A 15068-nucleotide genomic window follows, 5' to 3' on the forward strand; every position below is an offset into this window, starting at 1 on the left:
GTGAATCGAACCTTTTGCTGTTGTGTAATATCCTCTTCATCACTGGTAGTAGTGACGAAGTCTACACCCTTCTGAAGTCTACTTTGAATGATGTTAGTACTGCCTCCAATTTGCTTTGATTACTATTTGCGTGGTGTATCTTATTCCATCCATTTACTTTTAACCCATTTATTTCTTTATAGTTAAATTGGGTTTCTCGTAAACAGCATATTATTGCCTTTTGTTTTTTTTCAAATCTACTGGTCTGTCTTTTAACTGGTTATCTTTCATTGACATATCAAATTGGATTAAAATTTTCCATCTTGCGGCTGGCCTGGTGGTGAAGTGGTTAAGTTTGCGCCCTCTTCTTCGGTGGCCCAGGGTTCATAGGTTCGGATCCCGGACAGGGACCTAGCACCTCTTGTTAAGCCACACTGTGGCGGCATCCCACGTAAAATAGAGGAAGGCTGGCACAGATGTTAGCTCAGGGCCAGTCCTCCTCACACACACACACACACACACACACACACACAAACACACACAATTTCCATCTTGCTATTTGTTTTCTATTTTCCATTTGTGCTTTTTCTTGCTTTTTCTCTTTTTCTTTTTTTTTCTTTTTTTTTTTTTTTAAAGATTTTATTTTTTCCTTCTTCTCCCCAAAGCCCCCCGGTACATAGCTGTGTATTCTTCGTTGTGGGTTCCTCTAGTTGTAGCACGTGGGATGCTGCCTCAGCGTGGTCCGACGAGCAGTGCCATGTCCGCGCCCAGGATTCGAACCGACGAAACACTGGGCCGCCTGCAGCGGAGCGCGCGAACCCAACCACTCGGCCACGGGGCCAGCCCGCTTTTTCTCTTTTTCTTCCTTAGTTTGGATTATGTTTTCTCAGGGAAAAACCTCAACCTATTGGGTACCAAAAGTAGACAGTAATATTTACTGCATCTGATGGAGACAGTTTATTACTCATAGCATCCCGAGCAACATGAACATCAACGTGGTTGAGCGCTGCTCCCTTGACACTAAGTCCAACAAGTGATACAGTGTCCAGATGCACAGTACACTCACGGTGGGTTTGTGTTGCGGCTAAGGGACCAAGACCTAGCACTTTTATAGCAAGCAGTAAGCAAGCCTGCCTTTTTCTGAGAAAGCCATGACCTCATCTCTCAAAATTGCCAGCCGTATTAACAATCCTGAGCAAGGGCCCAGGTGAAAGAGCAGTCAGACTCTTGCAATCCTGACATACTCAACAAGATGTGTTGGACACAAAGAGGCCCAGGGAGGATGCCTGCCAATATTTTTATGATTCCATTTTATCTCCATGATTGGCTTCTTATTTATACCTCTTTAAGAAAAGTTTTTAGTGGTTGCCCTTGCATTTACAATATATCTCTTCAATTAATCACAATCTTCAAATGATAGTATATCACTTCTTATATATATATCACTTCTATAGCAGAAAGATCCTTTAACAGAATATTTCCAATTCCTCATCCCATCGTTTTTACTATTGTTGTTGTCATACGTTTTACTTTTACTTATGTTGTACATGCACAATATATTGCTACTCTTCTCCTTTAGACAGTCAATTAATTATCTTTTAAAGTGATTAAAAACATTAAAAACAGAAAAATGTCTCTTATATTTACCTTTTTCTGTCCATTTCCAGAGGTCTTCATTTCTTTAGGTAGATCCGAAATTCTCTCTAATATCATATTCTTTCTGCCTCCAGAACTTCTTTTCTAGTTCTTGTAGCGCTGATCTGCTGGGAATGAATTTTCTGTTTTTGTTCACCTGAAAAAAAGGGTTTGAATCTCCTTGATGTTTGAAAGATATTTTTGCTGGGTATAGAATTCCGAGTTAACAGCTTTTTTCTTTCAGTATTTTAAAGCTATCACTCTATTATCTTCTGGTCATATAACTTATTCTCTAATGAAAAGTCTGCTATAACTCTTATCTTTGTTCATCTGTAGGCAGTGTGTCTTTTTCCTCTAGATGCCTTCGAGATTTTCTCCTTATCTTTGGTTTTCAACCATTTGAATATGATAGATCATATTTTTTGTTTGTGTGTGTATTTACTTATGTGTCTGTGTGTTGTGCATTGGCATTTAATCTTTTTTGGATTCTGTGAATTTCGTGGCTCTGTGTTTTTTTTCATTATTTTTGGAAAATTATTGGCCATTATTTCTACAAATATGTGTGTGTGTGTGTGTTTATCTCTATCTCTTCTTCTGGGATTCAAATTACACATAAGTTAGCTTTGGATCTTCTGGTTTTTTGTTTTGTTTCACTCTTTCTTCTCTTTCTGTTTCAGTTTGGCTAGTCTCTATTAACCTATCTTCAAGTTTACTGATTTTTTCCTCAGCTGTGTTGAGTTTACTGATGAGCCTGCCAAAGGATTCTTCATCTCTGTTACATGCTTTTTAAATTTCTAGCATTTTCCATATGACTGTTTTTTACAGTCTCCATCTCTCTGCTAAGATTCCCCTTCTATTTATACATGTTGTCCATATTTTCCAACAGAGCCTTTCCCATACTGTTATAGTTGTTTTAAATTCTCTGTCACATAACTCTAGAAAATTATCTGTGTCTTGAATTTGATTCTGTTAATTGCTTTGATGATTGACAATAGGGCTTTTTGTTTTTTGGGTTTTTAAAATTGCTTTTTGTGTGTGAATTGTAATTTTTGATTGATTTGTTGACATAATGTGTAGAACAGTAGAGACTGAGGTCAATATTATTTATGCCTGGAAATTGTCATCTCTCTTCTTTTTTCAGGCCATTAGTGTGGAGGATTGAGTCAATCTTGTCAGGAGTTGAACTATGTTTGGGTTTTGTTGTTTCTATGATTACTTTTAGTGTCTGTGACTCCCATGGATTCTGTATGGTCATGTAAGCCCCACTGGGCCTTTAGCAATTCAATAAAAATTGTAGCCGAACTCTTCTTACCGCTTGCATGGAGACATCGTCTTCCTCTCGCTTCACAGTGTGCCAGTGCCTGCATCCCATTCCTTCTTGGAGGCTCCTTCTTCTTTGGAATGCAGGTTAACTGGTGGCTCTGCAACCTCAGCTCTCTGATGGGTTTGACAAGTTATAATTTCATAGATTACCTAACAATTTTTTAATATTGTTATTAGTGTGGTAATGATGCTCTTCCCAGCTTTCTGTGTCCTAGATGGAAGCCAGAAATCCAAGCCATTTCTTTTATAGTGCTTCTTTCAACACCTCTTGCCATCCACTCCTGGGTCCACTGCCTGGGTCTTTCTCTTGGCTGACACCCTTCCAGGTCAGCCTCTTGAATTATTTTTCCCCCTCCACCCCTTCATGTGACAAATATCTGGTAAAGGGAAGGGACAGAGTTTCCTGATCTGTCGCTATCTTGGGGACAGGTCAAAAACATCTATGGAGTCCTGTTCCCAAGAATAAGCCTGAAAACGGGAGAGGTGACTTTGGGAGCCGAGCTCTCCTCCACTGTACTCCTTACTTACCCTCATTCCTCTGTGCTAGGAAATGGGACCAAGTATCTGCTCCATCCATTAATGAGGAATAAGAATCAAACTGTCCAAAATGTCTCCTGGAAGATGAAAACTGCAACAGGATAAAAGGGGAGCAAGCTGGGAGTAGTGCTTATAAGCACAGTCTCTGAAGCAGCCTAGCTGGGTTGAATTCCAGCTCCATCACTCGCTCGCTTTACGGCCTTGGACAAGTGCCTTCACCTGTCTGTATCTCAGTATAGTATCTGTAAAATGGAAATAATAATAGTACTTACCTCACAGGATTGTTAAGAGGATTAAAAGAGTAAATATTTGCAAAGCACTTATAATAGTGACAGGTACATAATAAGCTCTATACAACTATTAACTATTAGGGTGTACTTCCCATAATTTCAGAAATTCATGGAAGAAAGCAGTTTCCTCCCTTTCTCTGAAGGCATTACAGTCAAAACAGCTAACGTTTATTGAGCTTCTCCTAAGTGCTCAAATCCTGTACTAAGCATTTTATATGAATTATCTCCTAAGAGGTAGGGATTAATTATTCCTATCTAATAGGCAAGGAATTCAAGGATCAGAGAAGTTGTGTTTACACAGCTGGCTGGATGCACAGCTAGACTAGCTGCACTTGACACCAGTCAAGAGGGTCTGACTACCATCCTGTGCGTTTAACCACTGCACTTGTTGCCTCCCACAAACTAGTTTCCTTGCTTGTAGAACAGTAGGAAAGCTGTTTACTGTATTTTTCTCCTTTCTTTCTTTCTTTTTTTTTTTTTTACAGATTTTATTTTTCCTTTTTTCTCCCCAAAGCCCCCCGGTACACAGCTGTATACTTTTAGTTGTGGGTCCTTCTAGTTGTGGCATGTGGGACGCGCCTCAGCATGGCTTGATGAGCCGCGCCCTGTCTGCACCCAGGATCCAAACCAGCGAAATCCTGGGCCGCCAAAGCAGAGCCCGCGAACTTAACCACTCGGCCACGGGGCGGCCCCTGTTTACTGTATTTTTCTCACGGGGATGTTTTGAGATCCCAATAATAAGAGAAGAGGCAGTGCTGTAGGTATCTGTAGAGTGCTGGTGCCCTGACCCGGGAACCTGAATGTGTCAGGACTTTTCACACCTCCATCCCTTGGCACATGTCCTTCCCCCTCTTCTCTGCTTGCTGAGCTTAGTTCCTCCGGACTCAGCTCAGGTATCAGCGCCTAGATTTTATTCTAACAGTGGAGGGATTTAAGCACGGGGTGGCACATCAGAAGATTTGAAATGATGACTGACTGCTATGTGGGGAATGGAGGTAGCAGGGCCCGAGTGAGTACAGGAAAACCAGATAGAAGGCTACTACTGTAAGAGCCAAGGGAGAGATGGTGGTGGAAGCGGAGAGGAATAGTGCATTCTAGAAAGACATTTAGGAAAGAAAATCGACAGGAAATGGAGGTGTATTTTAATGTGGGCAGCGAAGGACTGAGAGGTGCCAAGAATGACTCCTAGTTCCCTGCTTGCTCGAGGCTGTTTGTTGTATGAATGATCAAGAGACCCCGCGGCAGAAGCATCTCCGACAGGCACCCCCCTCCTCTGACCCGGCCCTCCTGGCTTCTGGAGCTACCAGCACAAGGGGATGGGTGGAAGGGAAGTGGAAGAGAATGGGCAGAGTCTCGGTCCAGGAGCCGATATATTGGACACTTCTGGCGCTAATCTGGAGGCGCTGCGAGGGGGCAAGCATTTCCCCTCTCGGCCCACAGTTTGCGCCTCGCCCCTCCACCTTCGCCAGCCCCGACGTGCAGCGCCCCTCTTAGCAAGCACCCTGGGGGGGGGGGGTTGGCTCTTCGCCGGTGTTTGGGGGCCCGCTTCAATGCTCCCGCCCCAGCCCTGACCCGCCCTGTCCCGGCGCCGATTCCGCCCAGTGCATGGAAAACTGGGCGGTGGCTCTGTCCTGTCCTGGATCCAGGAACGTGGGGCTGCCAGGTGAGTCCCAGGATTAGGGGGTCCTCTGCCGCGGTGCACCTGCCCTGATGGGCGGCACTGGGTCAGCGCCCTCCCCCTCCGACAGGTACCCAGCCTCTCTTTCTCTGTGTGCGCCTGCTCGAGATGGGCGCGCGTAAGCGTGCCAAGTGTGGCCGAGGAGTCAGGGTGCGCGAGTGCGTGTTCGTTGCATCGGGGCTGCCGGGGAGTCGGGGAGCAGCAAGTGTGCGTGGGCCGACTGCCCGCGCGTGTCCCCGCTGCGCCTTTGCGCGGGCAGGCGGGGCGCAGCAGATGTATCCGAGCGCGCGGAGCCGAGCGCACGGGCGGCGGCAGCGGCGGGCAGCCGGGGTGCGGAGGGGTCTGGTTGGTCGCGGGGAGGAAGGATGCGTACCGGGAACTTTTTGCCCGCTCTGGAAGTACGAGCACTCACCTCAGAAGGGGATCCCTCCTGCCGCCGGGCGAGAGACGAGAGCGTGTGCCCGCCGCCGCCCCTCCCCCACTTCCGCCTCCCGCCTCTTCCTCGTTCCCGGCTCCCAGGGCCCGTCCGTCCCCGGGGAGACCCGGCGCAGCCCCACCCCGGCCGGCGCGGCTCGCTCTCACGCCCCCGCCGCCGTCTTGCCGGAGCGGACAGACTGAGTCAGCGGGGGCGCCGGGCGCGGCAGGTAGGGGCTCGGCGGCGGCGGGCGCAGGTGCCGCCCGAGGGCCTGGAGGCGGGGGGCACAGGGACCCGAGTGGAGCGGCCGGTGGGGGGGCCCTCCACTGCCTCCCCTCCCAACCCCCGCGGACGCGGCGCGTCCCTTTTTAGGGAATTCTTTCGCTCTTGCTGACTCCAGTGCGGGTGGGGCAGAGACCGAGAGGGCGCTCTCCATTTCACTGGCCCCTGGCAGCCCCCTGTCCCCAAATCTCTCCCAATGTCTTCACCCCTGTCCCTAGCACCTCTAGTTGCGTAAACAACTCCCTTCGTCTCTCCAGCGTCGGCTCCGTGGCCCTCCTGGGGGCAGCCCCTGCAATCTCGTGAGATTGATGGGGTTAGGGGGAGGGGAAAAGAGAGGGGGCGCCCCGGATCCCCCGGTCCCCGTCAGCAGCCCATCTACTGTTTCTCCCTCCCCCTACCCGCTGCTAGAGCAGACGGCCCCAGGAGCCCCGGGTATTTTTAGCGTGGTGACCTGGGCGGCAGCTCTAAGAGCCTTTCCCAGGAATCGGCGTCAGCGCCTTCCTCCACTGCCAGCCCGCAGGCACATGGTCTCCCCACACTTCCTTGGCCCTGCCTGGCCCACTTGGGTTTGGGTCCCTCGCGACCCAACCCCGTCCCCCGCGCCTATGGAGGCCAGGGTCTCGGATACGCTGAAACCAGATGAGGTGGGGAAAGCAGTCTGCGGGGGATGACGATCTGGTCCTCAAACTAGATGCTCCCTTTCCTCCAGTGATGAGCTCAGAGCGAATGCCAGGAAGGAGATGGAGCGAGTGGGAGTGAATGCACAGGGCTTGGGCTGGCCCAGAGCTCTCTTCTGCAAAGCTCTCAGCACTGGGGGCCTGATCTGAATTGGACCCAGGACCCGCCTTTCCAATTGCTACTCACTGACTAGTGGGAAGATGAAACAGTGAGATGTGTCAGAGGAGAGGAGCTCAAATAAAGAGCTGTGGGAGTACAGAGAAGAGGTGATCGTCCTCTAAATAGCACATGAATTAGAGCTTTACATTTCACAGAGCACCTTCACAAGCAGTGTCTTGTGTTTGAGGCAGGTAGGACAATTATGCCATTTTAATGAGGCTAGAAAGATGATTTTCTTAGGGACAGAGCCAAAACTGGAAGTGAGGTCTGTGACTTAAGAGCAGAGTTTGGAGGAGATGGTGATGATGGGTGTGCGTGTGTGTGTGTGTGTGTGTGTGTGTGCGTGTGTGAAGAGAGAGGAGAGGAGGGGGTGCTTTTGTCTTCTTGTAGATTTTGGAAGACGGGCCGGAACCAGAATTGCAGCACTGGAGCAAGAGGACCTTCCACCCTGAGATCTCTAGCCTGTCCTCTTCCCTGGCCTTCGCCCATTAAGTAGAAGTGCCTCCCCCATTTGGGCTGGACCAGTCCCTCCAACTGCTCTCAGAAGGGCACGATTCTGAGACTTGGCCATTGGCTGTGTCCCTGAACACAGAGCAGCCTCTTTTGCTGTGCCTGGAACTGGCATCCCCTTTGTGGAGCTAGGGTAGCCCCGCCTCTGTAGGAGACTTAGAGTGTGTGGTAATTAGCTTTGTTTCCAGGAAGGGGAAGGAGGTAACCAAGTCCACAAGTGTCCAGGCTGGAACCCGAGGCCCCATTGCTGAGATGCTGGCTCCAGTGGGGGCTCCCCAAGCCCAAGCCCCCACTGTAGTCCCCCTCCGTTCCATAGCTGTGCTCGCTCTTCTACCCTCCAGGAGCTGACATGGACCCAAATCCTCGGGCAACCCTGGAGCGCCAGCAGCTCCGCCTTCGGGAGCGGCAGAAATTCTTTGAGGACATTTTACAGCCAGAGACCGAGTTTGTCTTCCCCCTATCCCACCTGCATCTCGAGTCGCAGAGACGTAAGTTCTAAGTCCTGGGGAGGAGGACTAGGGTGGGGTAGGGGAGAAGTCTTATGGGTCCTGAATCTTGGGCTCCCCTCCCCTCTTGTTTTCTTGGCCCTCTAAACTTCTATCTCTGGACCTGACATCTCTCTGACCATCCTATCGGCTCCAGCCTGGTTCCTCCTGACTCGCTCCCTTCTCGGTCTGTAGCCCCCATAGGTAGTATCTCATCCATGGAAGTGAATGTGGACACGCTGGAGCAAGTGGAACTTATTGACCTTGGAGATCAGGACGGAGCAGACGTGTTCTTGCCTTGTGAAGATCCTCCGCCCACCCCCCAGACGTCTGGTATGCCCCTGTGCTTTGGGGACTTGGGCACCAGTTACCCAGAGCTGGATGTCAGGGCCCTGAAGTGAGGCTGCAAGGCTGGGCTGGGGAAGTCTCCATGTATGGGCTGGAAGTGGGCGTTTCCACCCTCAGCTGTCTGTTCTGATTTAGGGAAGTTGCCCTGAGAGGAAGTGGGTTACAGACCTCCAGTCCAAAGTTCTAGGAATGCCCAACCTCCTTAACCTTGGTTAATTTTACATTTTTGAAATTAATGGAATTAATGGAATTAAAATAATGTAAAAATGTAATTTTTATATTAGGCAACCTAAGCAGTTTTAGTCATTTTAATGTTGATGTTTATTGAGTACTTCATTAGGTTTCTAATACTGTGCTAAAGTATTTTATATATATTATCTAAATCCTTACAATGTCCTATTAGGACAGGTGGTATTATCTCCATTTTATAAAGAAGGAAATTAGACTCAGAGAAGTTGTCACATAGCCAGAAAGCAGAAAAGCTGGGTTTACACCATGGCTGTCTGACTCCAAAGCTGGTATGCTTAACCTATAAGATAGATATTCTCTTATTTAAAACTGCTACTATTTATTGATGGCCTGCTATGTGCCAGACATTTTGTCAGCATTCTTAGATTTCATCCTCAAAACCCTCTGGAAGGTAGGTGTCCCTTTTTTACTGAGAAGGAGCAGGGTCCTTGAGATGGCAAGTGGTTTGCTCAAAGCTACTCAGTAGCAAGTAGGTGATGTAGGTAGAACTTGAACTCTTGAATTGATCAACCTGACTCTAGAACCCAGACGTGGTGTAGTGAAGTGGAAGGAACTGGGAGTCAGGAGACCCTGGCTCTTTGGTGGACTGGCTGAGTAACTTTGGTCAAGTCCCTGCCCCTCTCTGAGCTTTAGTCTCTCCTGGCCACATCATCTCTAAGAGGCCTCTGAAGCCCTATCTGTGACCCTGACTAGCTCTTCTCTCTGGGCAGGGGTGGACGACCATTCAGAGGACCTGAGCCTGCCACTGCCCATGCTAGACAGGACCGCATCCCGCACCTCTTCTTCATCCTCTGACTCATCCACCAACCTGCACAGCCCCAATCCCAGTGACGGCGGAGCAGACACGCCCTTGGCACAGTCTGACGAAGAGGAGGGTGGGGGTGATGAAGGGGCAGAGCCTGGAGCCTGTAGCTAGCGGTGGCTCTCCACCTACAGACTGACTGAGCTGGCTTTTCTTCCATGAGACCCGAGGCTCCCCCAGAGCCCTTCAGAGAAGACCAGACTCTTTACATGCAGTAGGCACCAGAGGGAAGAAGGGAGGGTGGGATGGTGCACCTCTCTGAGAACGAACCATCCCCTGCTTTACTGCTAACCTTCTCCTGCTGCAAGCCGCCCACCAGTCTTTGGCTTCCTCCTGACGTAGGGCTTGGAAGTGAGGAGATGAAAGAAGAGGTAGGATAAGATGCCACTGCTTTTCTTAGCACTCCTCCCTCCCCCAGACTATCCTGCAGCCTTCTGATAGAGTCTCCTAAACCAGTGTCTCTAAGTGGCCATGAACTCCTTAGCACTCCCAGTGGGTGGGTACTCCAGCCATCCTGCTTTCTTACGTCCTGTTTTGGAACAGGGCACGGTATAAATAATAAACAAATAATAATATACCAACCATCCTGCTTCATTTTTCTCATTGCAAAGATATTAAACCCACTGTATTTCCTTAGCTCTCTAACCAACACCATATGCCCATCACTCACTCCATTTTTTCAAGAATTATTTATTGAACATCTGTGCTGGGCATTCGAAATACAGTTTTGAACAAGATAGGCTGTATCCCTGCCTTTCACAGAGTTCTCCTGTCTCTGGAGGAGAAAATCAAATACCACAGTTCACAGTGTGACATGACCAAGAACTACTCAGGTGTCAGAAAATAGGGGTATCTTTTTTTGGGGGGTAGGCTGAGGAGGATCTGCCATGGGCTAATATCTGTTGCCAATCCTCCTCTTTTTGCTTGAGGAAGATTCACCCTGAGCTAACATTTGTGCCAGTCTTCCTCTATGTGGGTCACTTTCCTCCCTCATGTGGGTGGCCACCACAGCATGGCTGCTGACAAGTGGTGTAGGTCCACACCTGGGAACTGAGCCTGTGAACCCGGGCCGCCAAAGTGGAGCATGTGAACTTAACCACTAGGCCATGGGGCCAGCCCTAGGGGCAGCTCAACCTAGTTTGTAAGGTCATTGAAGAGCTGATTTTTAAGTTGAGATCCAAAGCATGAGTAGGAGTTAGCTTGGTAGGGGCTGTAATCCAGGCAGAAAGAGCACCTTGGGATGACTAAATGGAGAGAAAGAGCCCTGAGGAACTGAAAAACATTCACGTTGGCTGAATTGTTGAATTTGAGGAGAAGGTGAAGGGAGAGGTGAGGCTGACAAAGGGCATGTGATGCAATGCTTTGTAGCCTGTATCCAGTTTCAATTTGCTAGTAAAATATCAGTGACTTAATATACAACTTTATTTCCTCATATAGAAGTCCAGAGTACAGGGCTATATGGCTGCTCCATAGTTACTGGGCACCAGGGTTCTTTTTGGCTCCTTTGGTCAGCCATCCCAGGCAGGTGGCTCGAATTCTTGTTGATATCTTACGTCTAAGATGGCTGTTGAAGCCCCAGCCATCATGTCCTTGAAACTGGCAGAAAGCAGGAGGTGAAATTGGGGATGGGCAAAAAAGGCACAGCCAGCTGTCTATTCCCACTTTAAGAGGCATTTTGAGAAGTGTCAACCAGGAGCATCTGCTTTCATCTGTTGGCCAGAACTTGCTAATATGAGAAATGTTTCATTCATAGATGTTTTACAGACATAGGGACACAGCATTATCTGGAAGAAAGGAAATTCTGGCCTGTGGAAAGACAATAACCCTTTCAAGTCACTGAATGACCAATGCATCTGATTCCTCTACTACCTTTCAAACCTCTCAGAAGCACCCTGGCTGCTGGGCAGGCTGGGATAGTCCTTCAGCAGGGCACACTGCTGTCTTGATAAAATCAGGGTTATGTTACTAAGGAACAAGAGGATAGTGTTTTTTGGGTAGGTAACTAGCAGTTTATGTGTTAGAGGCCACACTAATGAATTTGAACTTTATTCGGAGTAATGAAGGATTTTAAGTGGTTGAATTTGCTTCTTAAAAAGATAATTCTGGCTGCAGCATAGAGAATATACCAGAGGAGGACAAGCTCAAGACAGACATACAATGCAATAGTCCATGCTGGAGGTAACTGGCCCAGAAGAGAGTGGTGATGATTAGCTTAATTGGGTTGAGACAGGGTATAAACCAGTAAATGACATTCACTCAATAAATATTAAATGTCTTTGGGGACCGGCCTGGTGGTGCAGCGGTTGGGTGTGCGCGTTCTGCTTCTGGCAGCCCAGGGTTCGCCGGTTCAGATCCCAGGTGCGGACGTGGCACCACTTGGCAAGCCATGCTGTGGTAGGCATCCCACATATAAAGTAGAGGAAGATGGGCATGGATGTTAGCTCAGGGCCAGCCTTCCTCAGCAAAAAGAGGAGGATTGGCAGCAGTTAGCTCAGGGCTAATATTCCTCAAAAAAAAAAATTAAATGTCGGTGTTTAATGTGTAAGACACTGAGCATGGCCTTGGGAAAGTAGTGGCAAAAAAAGACATACTGAGGGCGGGCACAAAGGGTGAAAGGACACACCTGTAAGATGACTGCCAAATAATAATGTACAACTGAAATTTCACGATGTTGTAAACTATCATAACCTCAAAAAAAAAAAAAAGACATACTGGTCTTCAGAGTTTAGAGTCTGGTGGGGGCCCGAATGTAAAATTGCAACTATGACTAATGCTAAGAAGGAGTTACTAGCCTATTCAGAGAGGCCAGAGGTGTTTCTTTTGAGGAAGTGCCATTTGAGCTGAGACCTAAGGATAAGTAGGAGTAAACTAGGAGAAGAATGGCTGGAGGGGCTCCTTGTAGCGAACCGATTAGAAGGGCCCAGAGTGGTTGCCTGGAAACTAGGAGATGATTGCAGCCATCTAGTCAGAAGGGAATGTGGACTAGGGTTGTGATAGGAGAGGCAGAAAAGTGGAAGGAATGAAGAGAGATTTAGGAGGCAAATTCCAAAAGATTTGATTCGATGGTGTGAGAAAGGCAGGGGTCAGATGGCACCATTGTTTCTGCCTTGGGCAACAGGGTTATTTGGAGGGTTCTTCACCCAGATAGGGAGTTTAGGAGACAACCAGGTTTGGGAAGAAGGTCATAAGTTTGGTTTTGGACATATTGAGTTTGAGGTGCTTTTTTTTTTTTTTAAGATTTAATTTTTCCTCCTTCTCCCTAAAGCCTCCCAGTACCTAGTTGTATATATTTTAGTTATGGGTCCTTCTAGTTGTGGTACGTGGGATGCTGCCTCAGCATGGCCTGATGAGTGGTGCTAGGTCCGCACCCAGGATTTGAACCTGCAAAATCCTGGGCTGCCAAAGCAGAGCACGTGAACTTAACCACTCGGCCACGGGGCCAGCCTGTTGAGGTGCTTTTGAGACATCCAAGAGAACATGTTAAATAGGCACTTGGACCCATGAGTGTGAGATTTAGGTGAGAGGATTGGGCTGGAAAAATAAATAAATGAGTTTTCCGTGTATAGGGGGTAATGAGCTTGCCCAGAAGAGAACGTGGAGTGAAAGGAGGAGTTATAGGACGTAGCCTTAAGGAACACCAAGTCATTTCTCACATTACATCAAACACCACCCACGTGGGATCAACGACTTCAGCTTAAACCCCAAAGCTCTTTGTGCCACCGGGGCTGAGTGACAGGGCTGCAGTTTTCCCATAGTCCCATCCCACTTTCACCCCGCGGGAGGCCATTGTAAGCGACAGTTCTTAAATGCTTTTCCTAGCGCTAGTGAGAAACTTGTGGGAGTTTTGTGCTCCTTTTGTCTAAAAGCCTCTGTGTCCAAGTTGAGATCATCTGCTAAGCTGGGCCGCTGCCCAGGCTCATGTTAAATTTTGTGGTTTTCCTGGGTTGCTTATGACTTTGCTGCACACGGAAGACATGGTCTCTGTTCTCTTGTTCTCCCTTTCTTTGGAGTAGCAAGGCTTAACCTCCTGTCTGACTGTGGCTGAGCCTTCTCCTTGCCTCTGCTATGCAGGGCTTCTCAGCTCCTGGGATCACCCACTTCCTTCCAGGTAAATGATGGGAAGCTAGACTAGCTTGGTTGCTGTCATCAGGTCAACAAATCTCTTAGTACCCCAGGCATGTGATGCTAAAATCTGTGGGGTTTGGGGCAGGAAGCCTGCCTGGGGAGAGTGATGTACAGCCCCCTGGAGAAGTGGAATTGTCTGTGAGCCTATGGGGAGCCTTCAGTTCTGCTGCTATGAGCCCTTGCCCTGCCTGGAAAAATCTAGGGTCAGCTGAGACCCCAGGACCACTTCCTAGCTGGACAATGACCTCTTCTTCTGCCAAACCACAGGGGCTTGGCTGGCCTTCAGAGCCAGCAGCTCCAGCTGACTATTTTTTGAGGCCACACAGTGCCCTTGGAGATGCAAGGATGATTTGGAGTCAACTCCGAGGCAAGCGGCCCAGCTTTCAGTCTCTAAGCCACAGTGTGGCTTCTTCTGTCTCATAGACTTGTCGTAGACTCTGGAGAGGAGTGAAGAAGACAAACTCCTCCTGTGGAATCCTGTGCTGGAAGGACTCCTGTGGAAGAAATAGGAGAGACCACAAGTTGGAGGAAGATTCCCCAGAAGGCTCACACTGTAGCAGTCCCCAGGATGCACAGAACATGATCCTGTGAACAGGATGGTGGTGTGGGGACAACATGGAACTGTGCTATGATGTTGTCTTGTTCATTTGTTTATTCAGACATTACTGAGCACCTACTATGTGCTAGCCTCCTTGCTTAGGCAACAGAAATGCTAAAGTGACCACGAGCTCTTCCAGGAGCAGAATGGCCACAGATAATGGAAATATAATGTGGGCTGTAGCAGGAGTACACACCAGAGAGGAGAAGGTAAGTCTTCTCTGGAGGTTGCTGGGTCTTGAATGATGGGGACAGGCAATTTCAAAAGGAAACAAAGCAGGGGCCAGCCCAGTGGTGTAGTGGTTAAGTTTGCATGCTCCACCTTGGTGGCCGTGGGTTTGGAACCCTGGGTGTGGACCTACACACCACTCATCAAGCCACGCTGTGGCGGCATCCCACATACAAAATAGAGGAAGATTGGCACAGATGTTAGCTTAGGAACAATCGTCCTCAAGCAATAAGAGAAAGATTGGCAACAGATGTTAGCTCAGGGTCAATCTTCCTCACCAAAAGAACGGAAACAAAGCATAGAAATACAAAATAATCATAATGATGGCAACTATATTTTTTTTAGGTTGATAGTGTGGACTCTAGTCCTGGCTCCATCACTCACTAATCTTAGGCAGTTATCTCAGTTTCTCATCTGTAAAATGGAGATAACAGTACCTACCTCAAAGAGTTGTTGGAGTAAATGGTAGTAAATGTTACTACTCACTTATTGCATTCCAGACCCTACCTGTACACAATTTCTAAACCTTATGACGACCCTGAAAGTAGGTTTATCCATTTTACAGAGGAGGAAAAGTGATACTAGGGTTGCTCATGCTCATATGGATCAAAGGCTGCCATGGGGTTTCAACCCATATCTGACATCTAAACTCATGGCCTTCCTTCCGTCCATGTCTAGTGGGATAGAAATGCTGGATGTAAGTAGAATGAGGTCACAATGAGAGAAAGACATTTTCTTTTCCTTCCT

The 15068-nt window shown here is 48.2% G+C and overlaps 2 protein-coding genes across 19 annotated transcripts in view; one reads left to right on the plus strand and one right to left on the minus strand.

Moving 5' to 3' along the window:
- The window catches only part of TP53TG5 (TP53 target 5), an 18722-nt gene extending 12733 nt beyond the window's left edge, over positions 1 to 5989 (minus strand). For 10 of the 16 annotated variants that reach the window (XR_006891055.1, XR_006891058.1, XR_006891056.1 and 7 more), the window contains exons 1-4: positions 5855 to 5989; positions 3466 to 3716; positions 2927 to 3051; positions 1627 to 1771 (exon numbers count right to left, since the gene is read on the minus strand). Coding sequence is in view for 7 of the 16 variants with exons in the window: in XM_046678563.1 (XP_046534519.1) it covers positions 1627 to 1692 (66 nt within the window). In the remaining 9 variants the exon portion in view is untranslated. Of the gene's footprint in view, positions 1 to 825; positions 884 to 1626; positions 1772 to 2926; positions 3149 to 3465; positions 3717 to 5854 lie in introns of those variants that run through there. The other 6 variants (XM_046678562.1, XM_046678564.1, XR_006891057.1 and 3 more) reach the window with 5 other exon arrangements.
- The window catches only part of SYS1 (SYS1 golgi trafficking protein), a 32995-nt gene extending 23043 nt beyond the window's left edge, over positions 1 to 9952 (plus strand). Inside the window, exons 1-4 of one of the 3 annotated variants that reach the window (XM_046678571.1) lie at positions 5354 to 5427; positions 7828 to 7974; positions 8167 to 8304; positions 9279 to 9952. In XM_046678571.1, the coding sequence (XP_046534527.1) occupies positions 5370 to 5427; positions 7828 to 7974; positions 8167 to 8304; positions 9279 to 9484 (549 nt within the window). In that variant the 5' untranslated portion in view covers positions 5354 to 5369 and the 3' untranslated portion in view covers positions 9485 to 9952. Of the gene's footprint in view, positions 1 to 5353; positions 5428 to 5788; positions 6087 to 7827; positions 7975 to 8166; positions 8305 to 9278 lie in introns of those variants that run through there. The other 2 variants (XM_046678575.1, XM_046678574.1) reach the window with 2 other exon arrangements.
- Positions 9953 to 15068: the final 5116 nt, after the last annotated feature.

The sequence above is a fragment of the Equus quagga genome, chromosome 12 (assembly GCF_021613505.1).
Source record: "Equus quagga isolate Etosha38 chromosome 12, UCLA_HA_Equagga_1.0, whole genome shotgun sequence".
Classification (NCBI taxonomy): domain Eukaryota; kingdom Metazoa; phylum Chordata; class Mammalia; order Perissodactyla; family Equidae; genus Equus; species Equus quagga.